Raw genomic sequence first — 20,097 nt, forward strand, 5'->3', positions numbered from 1 at the left:
TAAGAAGTTGAGAAACTGCTGATACATTTTAATATACTTATGTGTCATATCCACTAAAACATCCACAGTTCCAAAAAAGATTAAGTAGAAATGAGAGTTGGCAAGAATTTAAAATATTCTATACTTTGTATACCAAAGTGAATTAGAATAGACAATGCCTTAGTTAACTCAAGCTATTATATGAAACTACTATATTGTGGGTTGTTAAAAAATGGTATTGCAGATAGTTCTGGGGACAGAAATATTCGGATTCGAAGATGAAGGTTCTTCTTCCTAACCTTGTGTAGGTGCTCAGAGAGTAGAAAGAAGGATCATAGAACCATCTTCATTGTTATTCATTATGCTACTCACCCAACTGCTCTAATGATACAATCTCATTGGAGTAGGATTTCAAGATTTACAAATTACAGGGATACAGATAGTCATTTAGTTCATAACATGCATTAATGAATCACTGAATAAGCAAATTGTAAAAGTGCCATGCATTGGGCATATTTAGTGTTAAGTGGCTATATGCTTCCCAATAGATAAACCTTTAAAATATAGTTGTACACGAATAAGTTGGTTGCAAGAGTATTGATTGCATGATGCCATTTATATGAGGTGCAGGGAATCATCACATTTGCTCTAGAGAGCAGAAGAGAAATAGCTAGAAACAGAGATAAGGGGAAATGATAGTCTAATAAGTGCAGTGAATCGGTTTGGGGTAATGAAAAACTGGGATGAATGTTGGAGTAGGCTGTACATCAGTGTCTATGACAGTGAAATGTAATGTTGAAAACCATTCACCTGGTAAAACTTGAGTTACATGCATTTTTTCCACATTTAAGGCAATGACCAATTCATGTTAGTTTTGAAACAAGAAAAATGGTAGCAATTTGAAAAAAAAAAAACAAAAGACATCTTCAAAATATTGGAGCGTCTGATTTAATCCAATAGGAACAATGTGTGGCAATGGATGGTGTCATTTGTTATGAAACTTTCTTTACCATGAGATATCCAGCCCAGGGAGTGGTATTATTTAAAACTGTGGCCCTGTTGGAGTAAGTGTGTCACTGTAGTTGTGAGCTTTAAGACACTCATCCTAGCTGCCTTAGAGCCAGTATTCTACTAGCAGCTTTCAGACGAAGATAAGAGAACTCTCAGCTCCTCCTGTACATGCTTGCCTAGATGCTGCCGTGATCTCAACTTGCTGATAATGGGCTGAATATCTGAACCAGTAAGCCAGCCCCAATTAAATGGCTTGTCTTGGTCATAGTATCTGTTTATAGCAATAAAACCCTAACTAAAACAACCATCAAAATCTAGTTCCCTAATTGCCTCTGAATTGGGTCAATAATAATGGCAGAAGCTAATTGCTAGGAGAAGGATAAGGTGGGATTTCTGGGTTGGACAGGAAGAGAAGGTGACAGAGAGGCCTGAGAGTTGGACCAGGCTGTGGAGCAGATAGCAAGCTGCAGATATGTCAGTCTCCAGGGGTACTGATAGTTTGTAGCCTCTGCAGATGATTGTGGAGGCTAGGAAGGATGGGGTCAGATATTCTTCACCCAGCCTTTGAGATATCTGATCAGTTTTAAAATGTAAAAGTCTCTAGTGTTTTCCTTCCATGGGGATGAAGGGAGCTGGACGAGAAGGCTGTCCAGCATCATGTAAAGAGGAACAGGAATGGGCAGCACTCTCAGAAATGCAGGTGGAGGCTGCTCTCAGAGCATAGTCAGGATCTCATGAAAGCGTGAGCTAGACATGGCGGCTGACTAGAAGGCAGGTGAGTAATGTTGTTCCACAGAGCCTAGCCAGAACAAGCGTGATTTTTTTAAAGATTACTTGCAACAGGTTTTGTTTAACCACCATCCATATGGAATTTATACTGAGAAACCAAATCTTAAGTTCTGACCCCATTTTAGAGGACTTGACCTAAGTTTAAACTTAGGTAAACTAACAGGATGGTATCTAATATTAGTTTCCAAGTTGACCCCAACATAACATGAACTTATTTCCAGTCTCTAGCCTAATCCTCAACAAGACCTGAGTCTCCAGGTTATACCCTGAACAAGAACAGCATCTACAGATTATTTCTTCAACCAACCTACACTCCCAGGTTACAAACCCACCCCCTGCCTAAAGACCACCAAAACAGAGGGGAACAGAAATTAGGTTTATGATGTGACTCACAAGAGCAGACAATTATCTTAAAGGTCACAGTAGCTTTCCAATTAGATACTTACACACTTAAGCAACCCCTGCTTGCTGCTTACTATAAAGCCTTGCACTGATTGATATTCAGGGCTCCCCAACCACCAAAATCATCCTATGTGAGGACAGTACATTGTCAAGTCCCAAGCTAGCTCAAGTAGAATAAAGACCTTGCTGTGAGTTACATTTTTTTTTTTTGTGGAGGAAGGTGGGGTAATGCTACATTTTCCTGCTACTACACTACTATTGAAATAGTTTAGTCCACAAACCCACATACCCTGGCATTCTTATGTAACTTTTTCTATCAACTTGTCATAGCCCAGAACTGTCTGAAGGAATCTCAGTTAGAGGGTTCCCTAATCTAGTTGGTCTGTGGTCATGCCTGTGGAGGATTTATTTCATTGATTAAACGGTCTTAAACAACACATGGTTTTCCGTTTGTAGAATGGCCTTCCACCTTCTTCAGTTGTCCCTCAAGATAGATCAGACCCAAAGTAAATGAGTCATACCCTATCGACATTACCATTCCTATGCACGTGAGTCTGGACTACATAAGCCCAGTAGATGCCCATGGGTCAGGAACAAACCAGTAAGCAGTATTTGTCTGTAGTTTCTGCTTCATTTCCTTCTTGAATTGACTGTATAAAATAGCGTTTTTTATTGTTAAATGTTCTTGTATGCTTTCTATGTACTTTTAACAATCTCAGCCTAACCCATTCCTCTCTCTTGCCCACTTCACCTCATAATGATCATGTCATTTATGTCAACCTCCCTATACTGTGGACTTCCATGCCCTTTCTTACACAGCTATTGAAACACAGACAATGCATCTGTAAAGACTAGTCACAGTGAGGGCAGATCAACCTATGATTTAAAAGTTGCTTTTTTCTTATTTTGTCTTGTACAGGATGCTTATATAACCATACATGACTGTGTAAAAAAAGTGCTCCTACATTGAATGGGAAATTTTGTAGAGAGTGGTTACTTTATGGGTCCTGAAGGAGATTGATCAATTATATCATTTTTCTGGTGGTGGTGAAAGTGACTGTGCTTCCTGAACATGAATGGAAACGGAGTTCCTCATGCACATGACTCACACTATGCATATGCTTTCTAGAAAATTCGCATGCTACATTGTTTAGCACTTCTCTTCCCTCGTCTATAGAAAGAAAATCTCATGGGGATTTCCTTGCTTGGGATTTGTGAAGCAACTGCGGTATAATGTGTAATAATGTCAGCATGGGTTATGGCTGCAGATTCATGTTTGTCATGCTGGTCATTCTGGTCATGGTGGTTTTGTTTGAGTTTGAGACAAATGTGTGTGTGTGTGTGTGTGTGTGTGTGTGTGTGTGTGTGTGTGTGTGTGTGTGTGTAAATATAGAAGTATGCCCACTAACAGTCATCAAGGAATATAAATAGATTTCAGAAATAGAAATACAATTCTGTTAATTCTCTTAACAATATCTACCAGATGATGGGATCCCAATTAAGGGAGTTAAAAAGCTTTGTCCCTGGAGATCAGACATTACTGATTGGTGGGCTTTGCTCCCATGGCTGCCAAGTAAACAGTACAACTCACTTATGTAAAAAAGGAAAAACTCTTCTCACATTAATGTATTGAGTTTTATGTTCTATCATAGATGAGAGAGTTTCAAGTTGATATAAAGTATATAGCCTTGATTTTCATTACAATGTACACTAATAAGCTGTTTTTCTGAATTCACCTGACAGTTTACAGTCTGTGAAGAGAGGTCATATCTCAAAGCAGAATCATGAAAGCAGAAACTGAAAAATAGACAGTGAGGTACGACTGCTTACTAGCTTGAATTCCTCTTCTTGCTCAGTGTGCTTTCTCATAGCTCCTGGGACCATCTGCTTAGGAGTGGCCCAACCTATAGTTGCTTGTGCCCATCTGCATCAATCAGTCATACAAAATATGTCCTCAGACTTACAGGTCAGTCGGAGATGGGATAGTTTCTCAATTTTACCTGTGTTCATAGCTTGAGACGAGTTGAGAACAAACCAGAACCAGTTCTTCCTTTATTCCAATCTTGTAAGATGTATAGATGTGTATGTACACACACACACACACACACACACACACACACACACACACACACACAGTGTATATATACATGTGTATATATAGATGGTAGAATTATCAGTAAAAGTGAATTCTATATCTGAAGTGAAATCTAATGATTCATTTATGGTGGAATAGTGTTATGGAAACCATTTAGATTTTTGAATGAAGGAAAAACAAGACCTATTTCTGCCTGATTAACTTATTCTACCAATTTTCAACATGACCAATTCTGAATGAAGACACATCCATCATTTTAATATTTTCATTACTAGTCAGTTATAATTCATGTTTATTGCCACTTCTCAAGGTAGAAAATACAAACTAAATTTTGCCATTGCTTATGCCTTATGAATAATGGAATTTCACAGGGAAACATTCTGCAGCTTCTGTGACTTTGTTGATGACACCATAAACTATAAAGTTAATCACCTAGATGTTAATTTTAGCTTATATGAGACCTTGCCTTAGTGCATCTATGTGGAATGTTCAAACAAGGTAAGGCAATTACTTTGGGAGCTTGTCTGATAAAAATCAGTTTTGTTTTTAGAAGAGCAGTTATATTAGAATATACTTTCAACATTGCAATATCTATACTAGTATGATGATGTTTGATGTCAACTCAGAAATGTTTACAAATAAGTTTTCAAAATAGTAAAACTATTTATATAGAAATAGAGTTTTACCAAACCTCTATAAAGTATGTTTTTCAACAGTGGCCTTCCCATTTATGGGGTAGTACTGTAATTTGGATTATAGGAAATAAAAGAGGAGAATGCCGTGCAATGGTGAATGCTGAATAGAAATTATTATTATTTAACCTAAGTGGTAGTATGAGGTCATCCTCAAATTGGATGCTAGCAAAATCTTAAACCCATTCCTTTTTATGTACCCTCTGAAGATTTTTCCAATTCCTTACGCATATTGCTCTTAACATTAATAAACTCAAAAATTCGTAAACCTATATACACATTTTACTTTATAATTAAGAAGGTGTGAGCAACTTACAAATATTCAGGACTGTCACTATTTGATTACTTATTATTATAACCTATCAGAAGAAAAATTTTTTTTCAGAGCTGGGGACCAAACCCAGGGCCCACTGAGCCAAATCCCCAACCCAGAAGAAATGTTTTTAATTATTCTGGCATCTGCAATTTGCCATGTCTTGCTTTTCACAGAGGCATTGAGAGATTCATTATCTTTCAACAATAAAGGAAATCATATTTCATAAGAATATATTGCTACACTAAGCAATAAGTGAATTAAGAAAAAGAATTAAAAAGGAAAGGAAGGATATGACTGCTCCTAGGCATGGTGAAGAGAAAGTTTATTGTGGATAAAGGGGAGAACATAGCCAGAGGCAGAAACATCTGGGAGAGTCTGGAGTTCTCATCTGAGCCATGTGAGAGGGAAAGAGGAAGGAAGAAGGGAGTGGGAAATGAAATTACGAAAAAAAGTTCGTTATGCTATGTTGACAAAGCATAATACTGACATCACTCACAATAAACTTTAAATGTTTAATAATTAAAAAGAACTACTCACTTGTCACTCAATGGGCAAAGCAGCACTTCATGCCAAACAGCAAAATGTAAGAGAAAAATTGGAGGAAAATAAAATTTCATTTTTACATTATTTGAAATAATGTAAAATTCCACTTCTTTTGGAAGACTAAGGCATAAGTCAAATGTGCATTTTATAGATACTTTTTTATTACATACTTTATATTTATTTTTAATATTTTTTCTATTTCTATACAAATCATAGGTTTTTATATTAATGACCTTCTCTTTGCTGTTGTTATAAATCTAATTGCCAGTAGCTTAGCACCAGGAGTAACCTAGCAACAATCTACTTCCTAGCACGTAGCACATAAGACACGCATGCTGTACTATGGAAAAACTACTGAACTTAAAATTTTGCCCATGTATATTATCAAGGGCTTATTTTTGAGCTATTGAATGAAAACATTGAATTTCATAGTAGGTAATTTTACTGGCTGCCTACTCCATTCAGAAAATACTGAAACTTTCTCGGCTTGCACCACTACCAAATAGGTGATAGGATTGTTCTCCCTGTAGCCTGTTCATACAGATTAGGTGAGGAGCTTTGTGACACACTTTTATCATTTAGGCGGCAGCTCACAGAGACTGGCTTTCCCCAGTCACCTCCTTAACAGCAATGCGGCACTCATCTTTCAATAGCTTTTATCAAGCTGAAGATGGTCACTGTACTTTTACAAATGTCAATTTTGGGGAGTCCACATAAAATTTGATTTTCACATTTTAAGCCTGGCATATTTAGTATATCTTTTATGAAATTAAATTTCCATACTTGCCAGTTACCTTCATTTGGAATGTGAATGTCCTGGGCTTTGTTTTTAGCATACACAATGGCAGTCATTACAGAAATAATTGCCTTTCCATGGCATCACTTCCAGTGTAACTAGACCGAGTTAGGGAGACAAACATTCACAGCTGAATGCCTTTAAGTACTTATGCAATTATATAAGACGGAGCAATTTGCCAAATAGTTCACTTATGGTAAAGAAAACTTGTAACCTCTGGGAGGACTAAGATTACAAAAAACAAAACAAAACAAAACCAAACAAAACAAACTGCAGAATGTTTGTATCCAGATGGACACAAGGAATGAATGAATGAGGCTGTGGGGAAGTGTGAAAGTGCTTGTAGATGGTGGCTGCAGCGTGTGTGCATGCGTACACGAGTGTATGTTTGTGGCTGGGGGAGGTGATCACTTACTTTTCACAGATGCCCTGAGGGGCTTTTTTTTTCTGTTTCTGTGACTTCAAATGGTTCTAAATTGTTGCACAAACCAAAATGAAGAAATTTGATCAAGGCTAATGCCTTATATCACTGTCTTTCTAAGTCTTTTCATTAGGGAGAAGATTAGAATCATGAGACCTTTAAATCAAGAACTAAACACAAAAATAATAAGACAATTGAATATTATATATCTGCTTCGTTTTATGAATTGTCTTAAGTAATGATTATATGTTGTGGTTTGCCCTGGAGTTATCTGTGTTTTGACGCTAATTCCACTGCCCAAAGGACAGCTGCCTGGTCATGTGCTCAGGAATCAGGTGACTTCACCAGAAACTTCTCCCCATTGAATTTGTAAAATACAGGTGAGGGGCAGGTACAGGAGAGAAGGAGGCCTATCACTGGAGGAGAAGGAAGGATGGGCAGGAGAGAAGTTTGAAGGAAGAGGAGGAGACAGGAAAGGAAGGAGGAGACAGGGGGGAGAAGGAGAGAAGCCGTGGCAGAACAATGGAGGCTGATGTTAAGATTTCGCTCTGTGTATTTACAGATTGTTATTAATGTTCTTAAGGATTGGATGGCACCAGGCTTTGTATGTTTAAGTGGGCAATTATATCTTATCAGTTAGGTCAAAGATTATTGTGCTGTGTTTTCTTTTATGTGACGGTTTGAGTGTAGGAAAGAGTGTGGCAGCAGGAGACACTGGGCCACCACAGAGTTGGGATGTGTTTCCGCCAAGATATCTAGCACATGTCTTGGGGCACTGAGGTGCTGGATCTAGCGGGGTAAAAGACAACCCTACATTTTTTTAAATATTTTTACAACAACAATTATATTTCATATGAAAATGTTACGCACTCCTGAGAATATCCAGTTACAGTTGGGTAAATTGTTTACATGAATGCTATACTATGCTATAAGGACTATATACAAAATGTACATCATGACTCCTCTGTAACAGTCTCCATCCCAGTTGAGCCACTGCCTAACTGCCAGATGAAAAGCTCTGTAGATTGATGTTGTGCACAATTCTTATGCTTTCCAGCACTGGTGTCTTCATAGACCACTGGAAAGTATGATTTTTGTAGCTGGGATCCTGGAGAACATGTGGAATCCTACTTGAATATTTATATTAAGCACACAAATGATGTATAATCAACTTCTATGTCGTCATTAATCACACTTTTTACTAATTCACATTCATAAATATGGTGTAAATAATGATAACCACTACTGAAATTATAAATAAAAGTCAGAGTATATGGTACAAAGATATAAAATAAATTCATACTATGAGTATAAATTAATTTCCAGAACATTAATGTTTAATTGCAAAGTTGATCTAAAGGAGCTGTACTTGTGATTCCAGGTTTGGTTACAGAAATACGGCTACCTTCCACCGACTGACCCCAGAATGTCTGTGCTGCGCTCTGCAGAGACCATGCAGTCAGCCTTAGCTGCCATGCAGCAGTTCTATGGCATTAACATGACAGGAAAAGTGGACAGAAACACAATTGAGTAAGTAATGCTCTCGAAATTCCTTCTGCCATTGTTCTTTGAGTCCAGTGAAACCTGAAAAGCTACACAGATGTCAACAACCATTATTGGGATATTGGTCTTCATGAACTTTTCTTTGGAATATATCCTTTCAAACATCTTCTGAGGCTTCTCAGACCATGTTATATCCAAGGTCATGGTTTTAAGAACACGTTTGGAAGCAAGAGACAAAATATGATCAAAAATCAAAGCACTTTCGCCTTTCAAGTTGCTGTACGGAGTGGCAGTGACTGATGACTACTTTGTGTAGTTTGTGACGGTCTGCTTATCACATCTCTGCAAAGTGGTATCATGTTAGCAGCTTCACATTGGATGTCATGCAAGTGGAAAATACTACAAATTACGTTTTGCAATGTACTGGATAGGAAGATTTAGAAGTATAGTATTTGCTAGATACCCAATAGGGACAGTTTTCTAAGTTGACTATTTTAAAATTCTCAGTGACAAAGAGCTCATTTATTCCTTGTAATATTTGTTAATTTATTGTTTTATCCATTATTCTTCACAATAGCTTCAACAAGTGATTCAAGTAATACTTCCTGAAAGACTAGCAATGTAACTTTATGTATTAATATGTAATAGCATATTATTTTTATCACAAGCTCCTAGTAGGTTTAACAATATAGTGAAGAATTACTATTGTTTCTAGACTACAAAGGACAAATTGTTTTCTCCCCCTGTGAAGGAAGGCAAAAATCATTGTGTGTGTGTGTGTGTGTGTGTGTGTGTGTGTTTGTGTGTTCTTAGAACCCTTGGTGCTCACAAAGTCAATATTTCTCTGTTATTTGTTGATCATGCATTACTCTTCACAATAGATGGAAATACAAATTCCTTTCCATCCCACCACCACATACACAAAAAACCTTGAATATCAAAGGCGAAATGAAGTGTAAGGGAGTTTCTGAACTCTGGCTTTTTGGTATTAAGCTTGGGGAGGTTAACTTTCTGGATGGGTCAAGAAATAGCATTCATTTTCCTTTTTACGAATGAAATATCACAACAAAATTCTGACTTCTCATGTTAATTGCACCTAAAATTAGGTTCAGAGTTGCATACTGAAATTCTATGTTCCTTTCTAATGCTGACATAAGGTTGTTAGTCATAGTATCTCTATATCACCAAGACAGGAGCACACATGATTTAGCCTTTAAAATAAAACTTCTAATTAGGTTTTAAAAGTAAGATCTTAAGTCCCTTAGTGATTCTAATAGAGGTATAAAAATTACTTGTCTGGACCTTGGAAAACAAAAGTCAATATTAAATTAACTGCATTCTGCAACAATTATAATTCTTATATAAATATTGGTGGTAAAATTTCAAAAACATCTCATACCTGAGCAACTCTGGTCATTGTCATTACCTTTCATAGAGAGAGACATTAGACGTTTCTTAACTATAAGCATCCATCCTCATAAATATAGGCTTTGTTAATAAAAAAAAACCTAGTCTTGTGCTTTGTTTCTGCTTGTTAAACAATATTATTCCACCGAAGCCCCACTCTTCATCTGAACAGTGTGCTGCTCTTGACATTTTGCTGGTTGCCTGATGCAAAACCATTAGTTTCTGTTTCATTTTTCTTGGAACTTCAAACACAACATTTTTAAAGTGCAAGTAAATTGAGGATTTGGAAAACAAATTACATTTCTGAGTATTCTAATGCTAGAGAAAAATAAAGAAGTATCTACTTCTCACTAGATATGGAAGTTAAGAAGGATAAAACAAGTGTTTTAGGGCCTGGACAGATGGTTCAGTGTTGAGAGTGTTTACTGTGATGTAGGAGACCTGCACTCAATTTCCAGCTTACACATCAGGAAGCTCACAACCACCTGTAACACCAGCTCCAGAGAATCAGATTTCTTTATGAAAACACATACTTAGTGTAACACCCCCTTCTCTATCTCTCTGCCACACACATGTAAATAAAAAGTAATGTCTATCATTTAAAGGATTAAGATAGTAGAGTCCTATTAGCTCCTCATCTGCTTCTTCCAGCTGTAAGGAACTGGTCTTTAAGAGGATGCAGATGAATAGATAGATTTAATTTCCTTCTGTGACTAGAGAAAGAGAGATTATCACAATGGGCTTTGATTGTAGCTGTTTTGTGAAAAGAGATTTTTTTTGGTATGGCAGGAGGGTCTAAAAATTATGGGTGTGTAGAAAGGAATACGAATGTCACACAGGTATTCAATTATTTAAGGTTTCACACCAAGTGAAATGAGCTAGTCAGTGCATAGGAGCTATTCAGACTTTCTCTGTGATACGGAACTAGAGATTAAGAATAGCTACATGGTAGTGCTTAGATCAACAAGTCTTTCGGCTTGCCTTCAGTTTGTTTGCTTATTTGCATCTGTGACTTATTTTAAACAACTCTATTCTTACTGAGTTTTAATGATATATTTATTTTTGTTTCTATTGTTTAAATTACCAATGCACCTTTGCCTTTAGCAGTGGTAACTTTGCAGTTATTTATTTTCAGATGAAATTGCAGTAGCACCATTACCCTGTATATTGTTTCTTAACCTCCCTCTCTTTCAGGAAGCCCCTCCCAACCTCCAACACCTCCCCACATATACCTGCGCTAGAGACTTTGGCATTTATCTTTATTGTTGTCTGTGTTCATAATGAAATAGCTACTACTGAACTGTTATGGCTCAGGTGCATTATACCAAATATTTTTAATTATTAGGTCTCCAAACATGCAAGAAAAGCACTGTCCTGTGCTTTTGAAAATTCAAATGTATGTATAGTGACAATCATACTGAAACAGCAATCTACTACTTTCATATAAATTATAAAGCATGAAATCCATGGGCACAGTGGTCCACACCTGTAATGCACCACCTATGACATAAAAGCAAACCTCATTGACACAAGTCTGAGGCCAGATTGGCATACACAGTGAGTTTCCTGCAAGTCTCTGAGAAAGTGAAACATTGTCACAGAAAAACAACAAACAAATAATTCAAATCATAGGCTGGTTTGAATTGCACGCTGCTCTCTTAGTTTGTTTTCAATTTCAAAGCTCCATGATTAAGGCAACTTATAGAAGAAAGAGTTGACTGAGCCTACAGTTTCAGACAGTCAGTCTGTGACAGTCAGAGTAAAGAACATGTCAACAGGCATGGAGAGTTCCTTGGGGGCTGGATCTAAGACCTTACATCTTTATTTTTTTAGTATTTTTAAAATAATTTTATTTTCATGGCATATTCTATGTATTTACATTTCAAATGTTATCTCGTTTCCTCCTCCCCCTGCTTCTATGAGGATGTCCCCATTCCCACCAACACATTCCAACCTCAACTCTCTGGCATCACCCTACACTGGGAAACAAGCTTTCACAGGACCAATTGCTTTTCCTCCTACTGATGCTGGAAAATGCCATCCTCTGCCACATATGTGGTTCGAGGCATGGCTTACTTCATGTGAACACATTGGTTGGTGGTTTAGTTCCTGGGAGCACTGGTGGGGTTTGGTTGGTTGATATTTCTGTTCTTCCAATGATGTGGCAAACCCCTTCACCTCCTTCAGTCTTTTCTCGAACTCCTCCATTAGGGTTCCCTTGTTCAGTCCAATGGTTAGCTGCAACCATCCTCATGTGCATCAGTAGGGCTTTGGCAGAGCCTCTCAGGAGACACCCATATCTGGCTTCTCTCAGCAAGCCCTTCTTGACATCAGCTATAGTGCCTGGGTTTGGTGGCAACATATGGGATGGATTCTTAGGTGAGCAGTCTCTGGATGACTGTTTCTTCAGTCCCTGCTCCACTCTTTGCCCTGTATTTCCTCCCATGAGTATTTTGTTCTCCCTTCTAAGCAGGAATGAAGAATCCACATTTTGGTCTTCCTTCTTCTTGGGCTTCATAGGAACTGTGAATTTTTTCTTAAGTATTCTAAGCTTTTGGGCTAACATCTACTTATTTGTGTTCTTTTGTTACTGGGTTACCTTACTCAGGATGATAGGTTCTAGTTCCACTCATTTGCTTAAGAATTTCCTGTAGTCATTGTTTTTAATAGCTGAGTAGTACTCCATTGTGTAAATGTACCATATTTTCTGTATCCATTCTTCTGTTGAGGGACATCTGGGTCCTTTGCAGCTTCTGGCTATTATAAATAGGCTGCTATGAACATAGGGATGCATGTGTCCTTGTTATATGTTGGAGCATATTTTGGGGATATGCCCAAGAGTCCTTATTCATCAGGGAAATGCAAATCAAAACAAAACAACCTCACACCAGAATGGCTAAGATCAAGAACTCGGGTAACAGCAGATGCTGGCGTGGATCACTCCTCTACTTTTCATTGGATCTCAAGCTGTAGAACTCTGGAAATCAGTCCCCTGTTTCCTCAGAAAATTTGACATAGTACTAGCTGAGGACCCAGCTATACCACTCCTGGGAGACCTTGCATCTTTATACACAACCAAGAGGCACAGAGAAAACTGGGAATGCCCTGGGTTTTTGAAACCTTGATTGCCAACTCCAGGGACACAACTTTCCCAACAAAGGCTACCTTTCCACATAGTTCACAACCTGTTCCACCCCATGTAGACCAGGCATCAAATACATGAGCTGTGGAGGCCATTCTCATCCATATCCCCATACTAAATAATGATGATACGAAATCAGCTTCAGCATCCACAGAAGTGTTTGAAACCATCCTAAGCTTAATAGAGCCTATCTCAAAACAACAAAAGAATAAAATATCCTACAATTCTAGCCTTACTAAAACACTGCCTTTCAGTTCTTTGAGCAGCAATCAATAGAGGTTAAATTTAGACTATTCATAGTCATTTCTTTAATTCATATATATCGTGGTCATATTCATTTCATTATTATTTATTCATGTTTGCTTGCTCATTTGAAATCACATTCCTTTAGACTCCAGGCTGCCTCCCACATGTTAGGAACCATGCTCTCTCTTAACTCAGCCATCCAACCTCTTTTAAATTATCATTTGGTTAACTAATTCATTAAGCAAGGTATCTTAAATTCCTTAATGAACAGAGAATAGGTATAAAAACATTATTCATCAAGTTGAGAAATAGAAAGCTCATTCTTATGGCATGCCTGGTGTTTTGTAGTTCTTTCTTTTTGGTTGTTTGTTTTTTGTTTGTTTGTTGTTGTTGTTGTTTTGTTTTGTTTTGTTTTGTTTTCTTTCTACTTTATATGTAATTGGAAGTGGTCTTATTTAATTTGCCCACAATAGTGTATCGTGAAGAATGCTTGAGGAATGTGTTATTTCTGAGAGTAGTTAATATTTCCTTTGAAATTCTTTCCAATTTTCCATATATGACAAGCATGCACATACTGATATATATGTGTGCATGTTTGAGGAGTTTGGATAGTCTACATAATGCCACACAATTCAACAAATGTTGATATTTTTTTATTTAAACTGTTTTAAATCTAACTATTATTTCCAAAACTTTACTAGGAAATTGAAGTATGGTTTTAAATCCTAACTTGTTAATTGGGATGATTAATGAGATATTCTGCCAACCATTATATTTTATGCACTCATCAATAGTCTGCATTTTTCTTCTTTTATCCATGTGTCACATAAATGCACTAATACTAATTAGTTTTCACTTTAGAAAGAATGCTGCGTTCGGTAGCTACTGATTTTGTTTTGACTGGTAATATCGTGCTGTCTTTCACACAGTTTCCATTAGAGAATGTGTCTGACTTCACTCTGGTAGCTGCTGATGCTGGTAGCTAAAGCAGAAGGGGCTTAGATCTCATCTGAAGGGTAACACAATCATAAAAGCAAGCAAAATCTGACATTTTCCTTTGAAGATTGTGGTGACTAAAACACTCTTCTCTGTCCCTTGCCCTTCAGCTTCTTCTCTTTGCCCTTTGTCTTGTGGCTTGCACATATGTCCAGGCAAGCAGTTAGTAGGCTGATATAAAAAGCAATATGCTCTCAAAGTTTGAGCCATGTGTAAATTTCCTTTAAGAACTGTCTGTATACCTGGTGGACCTAGTCGTTCCTGTACAGATGAAGCCTGTAAATGGTTGAAGATATTAAAAACATTTTTAAGCATCTCTAGAAAAATCTGTGGACAACTCTAAGTAACATGTTTACCTCTTTCATTTCAATAAAATTTGGGAAGTCCGAATGTTGAAAGCCTGTCTAGCCTCTTGCAATATCTGTTTTTGGAAGCAATTTTTCTCTTAGTCATTTTAAGTACCAATGTGACGTTCAGTTCCGCCTGTGATTGCTGGCATCCCTGTTCAGGGCTGCTTCTTACAGAATCTGTGCAGTGTCACCAGACAAAAGGACCATCCCTGTGTTGAGCAGAACATGTCTGCGCACAACCAAAATCACAGACATTTGAAAAGTTCACAGTTTGGGATGCTCAACCTGATCTAATTCTAAAACGAAATTTTGCTAAATTTAGTGAACACTGCTGTGTGTGGAGATTTAGATATATTACCTATTCATGTACAAATGTGATATTTCTGAGCGGGTCACTATTTATGAAACATTTGAGAACAAATCACTGTTGTAATATTTGCTAACCAAGAACCAGAAATATCTCTGAGTTGAATGAGATGTACTCCTGAACATAACACCAGACATCATACTGACTGAAAAAGCATTCCATTTCTACTAGATTTAGTCCTGAAGGATAGTGTCACCTCCAAGAAGTTAGTACTTTGGAATGTATCTAATTTTCTTTGAAAAGGGAATGGCTCTCCTTATGTCCAAGGTATTTAGATGAGGCTGAGATTGGTTACATTTTAAAACTGCTGATAATTGTGTTGTCCACACTATTATAAGTATATTGCTGCTGCTGCTGCTGCTGCTGCTGCTGCTGCTGCTGCTACTACTACTACTACTACTACTACTACTACTACTACTACCACCAGTACTACTACTACTACTACTACTACTACTACTACTACTACTACTACGAATACTAATAATAATGCACAAAATGCTAATGTTTTCTTTGAAGGTATTTTCTTTCTTGCAAAAAACTAATTCCCTTGGTGTGTTTTGTTATTTCATATACTTACAGTATAAGAATAGGTGACTTAATCAAGTTAGTCCTAAAAAGTTAACTCACTTTCAAAATCAACAGGTTTTTGTTTGTTTTAATTTTGAGGCCACTCGAAATGCATTAGTTTTATAATAAAATGACAGTAAAAGCAATAGAATTGCATACTAAAAATAAATGAATGAGTACATTTGCAAACAAATATTGTGTTTCTTTGTCTGACCTAGAATGATTGTGATCGTAGGCTTTTGTTCTCATAAACCTCTTTAGCTTTCCCTCTAGGGTCCATGTTTTTTAGTGTACATAAAAGTACCCACTCTTACAATCAATATTTATAGGCAGCCATTTTTAAAATCGAGTCTACTTGAAATATATATGTTAAGTGACTTTTTAAAAAAATCACACTCATGATGAACATAAAAAAATGAAATTATCTTCATTTGCTTTTTGATTCATGTAGCCACTCAAAGTTCAAGGATTATTTTGTTATTTAGTAGAAGAGTATGATGAGAAAAACAAATCAAAAACAAAAACAAACAAAAAAACAGATAGTTTAAGGTAAACTATGGAAAATCTGTAACAACTCTGTGCTGAGACAAGATTCAAGGACAGACATCACAGTGATCAAGTATAATAACCAGGAAAACAAGTTAGACTATGACATATGACTACACATTAAAATTGCCACAAAGACAACAGTGTCTCATTTCAATATCAAGCTTCATTTAGTGATACTGAACTGCTTATTCTTAAAAATCCTTTGTATGATTTAACTTGTTTTAATGTAGCATGTTGAAAAGTATTTTATAATTATTGAATTTGATTAACATTGAGAATAGAAATAATGATTAAAAGTGACAGAGAATTGGAAAAATACTGTAAAACATGTGAACGAACAATGTACTGTCCTCAAGGCTAGATGAGTGCTTCTTTGCCCTAGCAAACGCTGCCATTTGAAGGAGCAAGACTGACTGCGGAGCTACTGGACAGGTGGTGCAATGATTACAGCACAGGCTGCTCTTCCAGGGTACCTGATTCAATATCCGGTACCCTTATGATGGGTTCACAATCATCTGTCTAGTTCCAAAACATCCAGCACCCCATTCTAACCTTGTATACACCAAGCACACTGACGGCACATAGACATATATGAAGAAAAAGCAGCCATATACATAAATAAAATTTATAAATTTTAAATTTAAAAAATAAGTTACATTTGTAATACATTTATAGATAGAATGTAATTTAAAAAAGTGTTATGTCATATCCTATGCAATAATATGCTGAATATGTAAAATCAAATCTTAAGACCATAGAACAGCTTTCATCAATCATATTATAATGATATGATGTAATGAAATATTATAAATATAAATATATAGGAAAATATTATGAGTTATTATATTGGAATATTATAATCAGAAGTTATAATGGAAATTCATATAAAAAACACTAAATGATTCCTTAGTGTCATTTCATATATGGCATGAGGAAGTGAAGATTTGCTCAATATTACACACTTTTTCACCCGTATTTATTTTTTAACATATTTTTATTTTTTTTACTTTTTTGTTTGTTTTATACACATTGGTGTTTTGATTACATATCTGTATCTTTGAGGGTGTTGTATCCCCTGGAACAAGTGTTAAAGAACAGTGTGAGCTCCAGGTGTGTTCTGGGAATTGAACCTGGGTCTTTGGGAAGAGGAGCCAGTGCTCTTCACTGTTGAGTCGTATCTCCAGCCTTCAGCAGGATATTTCATATAGAAATTGCAAGTTTCTTCTTTCTTCAGTTATCTCAAAATACATCAGAGAATGTAAATGTTCTAAAGGATTCTGGTAGTAGCATAGTAATCTTAACTCATTCTGGAAATGCAGGGTATCTATTTAGATTTATATCGCAACAGCATTGAACATGGACCGTTCACTTTATGGGTTACTGTCTGTCTTTGTTTTGCAATCATTAATAAGAGTTCCTGAAAAATACTCAATTTCTGTTTTTTTTTTTTGTTTGTTTGTTTTCAAAAAGCTGGATGAAGAAGCCTCGATGTGGTGTACCAGACCAAACAAGAGGCAGCTCTAAATTCAACATCCGACGAAAGCGCTATGCATTAACTGGGCAGAAGTGGCAACACAAGCATATCACTTACAGGTACACGCGTGCAGCCCACCCCCACACCTTCCTTCATTGCTATTGGTTTTGACATTGTGTTTGATATATGCTATTTTATGAATGAGAACAACATGGACTATTCAGTGGTATTATATTGTCCTAATTAATTGACAAATGCAGTTAAGAAGGGAATAAAATGGCCATTAAGGGACATTTGCAGACATTCTTTGACAATATTGGTCTCTTTGATTTTTGTGCCTCACAGCTTCTGAAGGTTGACAATGTTCTGAGGGATTTGATATGCATGCTTTAATACAATATAATCTTTGACAAGTATTTATAGCCTAAGAAATAAACAAATGGTAAAGTCTCTAAATCTCTGTTTTAAATGAAATGCCTTTGAAATGATTAGTAACTGTGGTAAGCACTATAACCACTTGATCTTATTTTTCTTTGATAATTATTGAAGTTGACATCCTTCTGTGTTATCTTCAGTGACACAAATTGATGTCCAACCTAGGGTGACAGTTACTTTATTGGGATATGTTATGGTTTCTTATTTACCCACTGAAGTACTAGCTCTTAAAGAGTTGCAGTCTGAATAAGACAGAATGTTCATTTCTGTGAGATAACAACAAATAAAACACAGGATTCTATTCCCAGGTAATACATAACAGTGTAAAGGTTAAACGGTTATATAAATATAATAACTTTATGAACAGAAATGAAAAAGACTTGCATACAAAAGTAAATCAGAATATCCTAGGCCACTCTAGAAAACCAGTGAGTGTTGTTAATGAGATGATCCTTGTAGCCAAGACCTGTAAGGACATTGGAAAGAAATTACTAAGCCAAGATAGAAGATGGAAGTTACTTCAGGAAGAAGATGTGCCAGAAATACTTAAATCAAGTTATAATACTAGAAGAGGAATTTTATAATACTTGCTATTTTCATAAAAAGGCATTAATGAAATCTTTAAAGCTAACTTTAAGTGCTTTCGTTTGGTTTTCTTTATATGTGTAGGATATGGCATTTGTACTTATTTAACTTATAGTCTCATAGTATCCTCCCAGATAGAATGACACCAGATAATTGTTTTATGCAAGTTATGGCAACTGCTACTCAGATAAGTTAAAGACAGAATAAACTTGGTTTTTCCTATGAAGCTCATATTCACAGTAATTTCATTTTTGTGGGGTTATTCATTTAGCTTCAGAAATATTTCATAATAATTATAATATTTGCGTTTTCAAAAGAAAGTTAAACTTTACTCCAAGAAATTAGTATGAAATGCTGTTTCCATTCCAGTGAGGGCAGTAGTAACACCTGATGTCAAATGAGCCTTCTTTCTGCAGTCAACTTTGTTATCAAATAGTGCATAGTGACAAAATAAGAGACTTTTTGAAAAGAACTTGTATACTTTATGCAAGATTGATTGATAGGTAGAGGAAGGACTAAAAGAGCTGAAGGAGTTTGCAACCCCATAGGTAGAACAATATCAACCAACCAGACGCCCCAGAGCTCTCAGGGACTAAACCACCAACCAAAGAGAGCTGAAGGGGCTTGCAAACCCTTAAGAACAACAGTGCCAATGAACCAGAACTCACAGGGACTAAACCACTACCCTAAGAGTACATATGGACAGACCCATGGCTCCAGCTACATATGTAGCAGAGGATGGCCTTGTTGGGCACCAATGGCAAGAGAAGCCCTTGGTCCTGCCAAGGTTGGATCCCCAGTGTAGGGGAATATCAAGGCAGGGAGGCGGGAAGAAGGAGTGGTTGTGGAGGGGGAACACCCTTAAAGAAGAAGGGGGAGGGGGAGAGGATAAGGAGCTTATGGACAGCAAATCAGGAAAGAAAATAACATTTGAAATGTAAATAAAAAACATCCAATTTGGAAAAAAAAGAGTGCACAAAGAGGAACCCATGACTCCAGGTGCATATGATGGCCTTATATGGTATCAATGGGAGGGGAACCTATTGGTCCTATGGAGGCTCAATGACCCAGGGAAGGAGTGGGTGGCCAGGTGGTGGAGATCCCTCATAAAAACAGGGGGAGGAGAGATGGTATAGGGGTTTGTGGAGGGGAAACTGGGAACATGAATAACCATAGAAATGTAAATAAATAACCAATAAAAATAAAGAAAAAAGATTGATTGATAGCAGTTCTTTTCCTGGTGAGGTGACATACAAAATTTATAAATGTAACAAAATATTAGAAAATATAAGCGTTTGTAAAAATTAAAGGTACCATCATTTATTCAGTACACATTTCCATTCATAAAGCCTAGAGTGATTCTACACAATTATACAGCAATAAAAATATGACCATCTTAAATAATATGAGAATTCATTGTTGTTTTCCACCA

The 20,097-nt window shown here is 36.6% G+C and overlaps 1 protein-coding gene across 1 annotated transcript in view; it reads left to right on the top strand.

The window, feature by feature from the left end:
* Mmp16 (matrix metallopeptidase 16) overlaps positions 1-20,097 on the top strand; it is a 243,988-nt gene that overhangs the window by 98,236 nt on the left and 125,655 nt on the right. The window contains 2 exon segments of the mRNA NM_080776.3: positions 8,426-8,574; positions 17,642-17,764. Coding sequence (NP_542954.2) covers positions 8,426-8,574; positions 17,642-17,764 — 272 coding nt within the window.

Source organism: Rattus norvegicus, chromosome 5 (genome assembly GCF_036323735.1).
Source record: "Rattus norvegicus strain BN/NHsdMcwi chromosome 5, GRCr8, whole genome shotgun sequence".
NCBI classification, from domain to species: domain Eukaryota; kingdom Metazoa; phylum Chordata; class Mammalia; order Rodentia; family Muridae; genus Rattus; species Rattus norvegicus.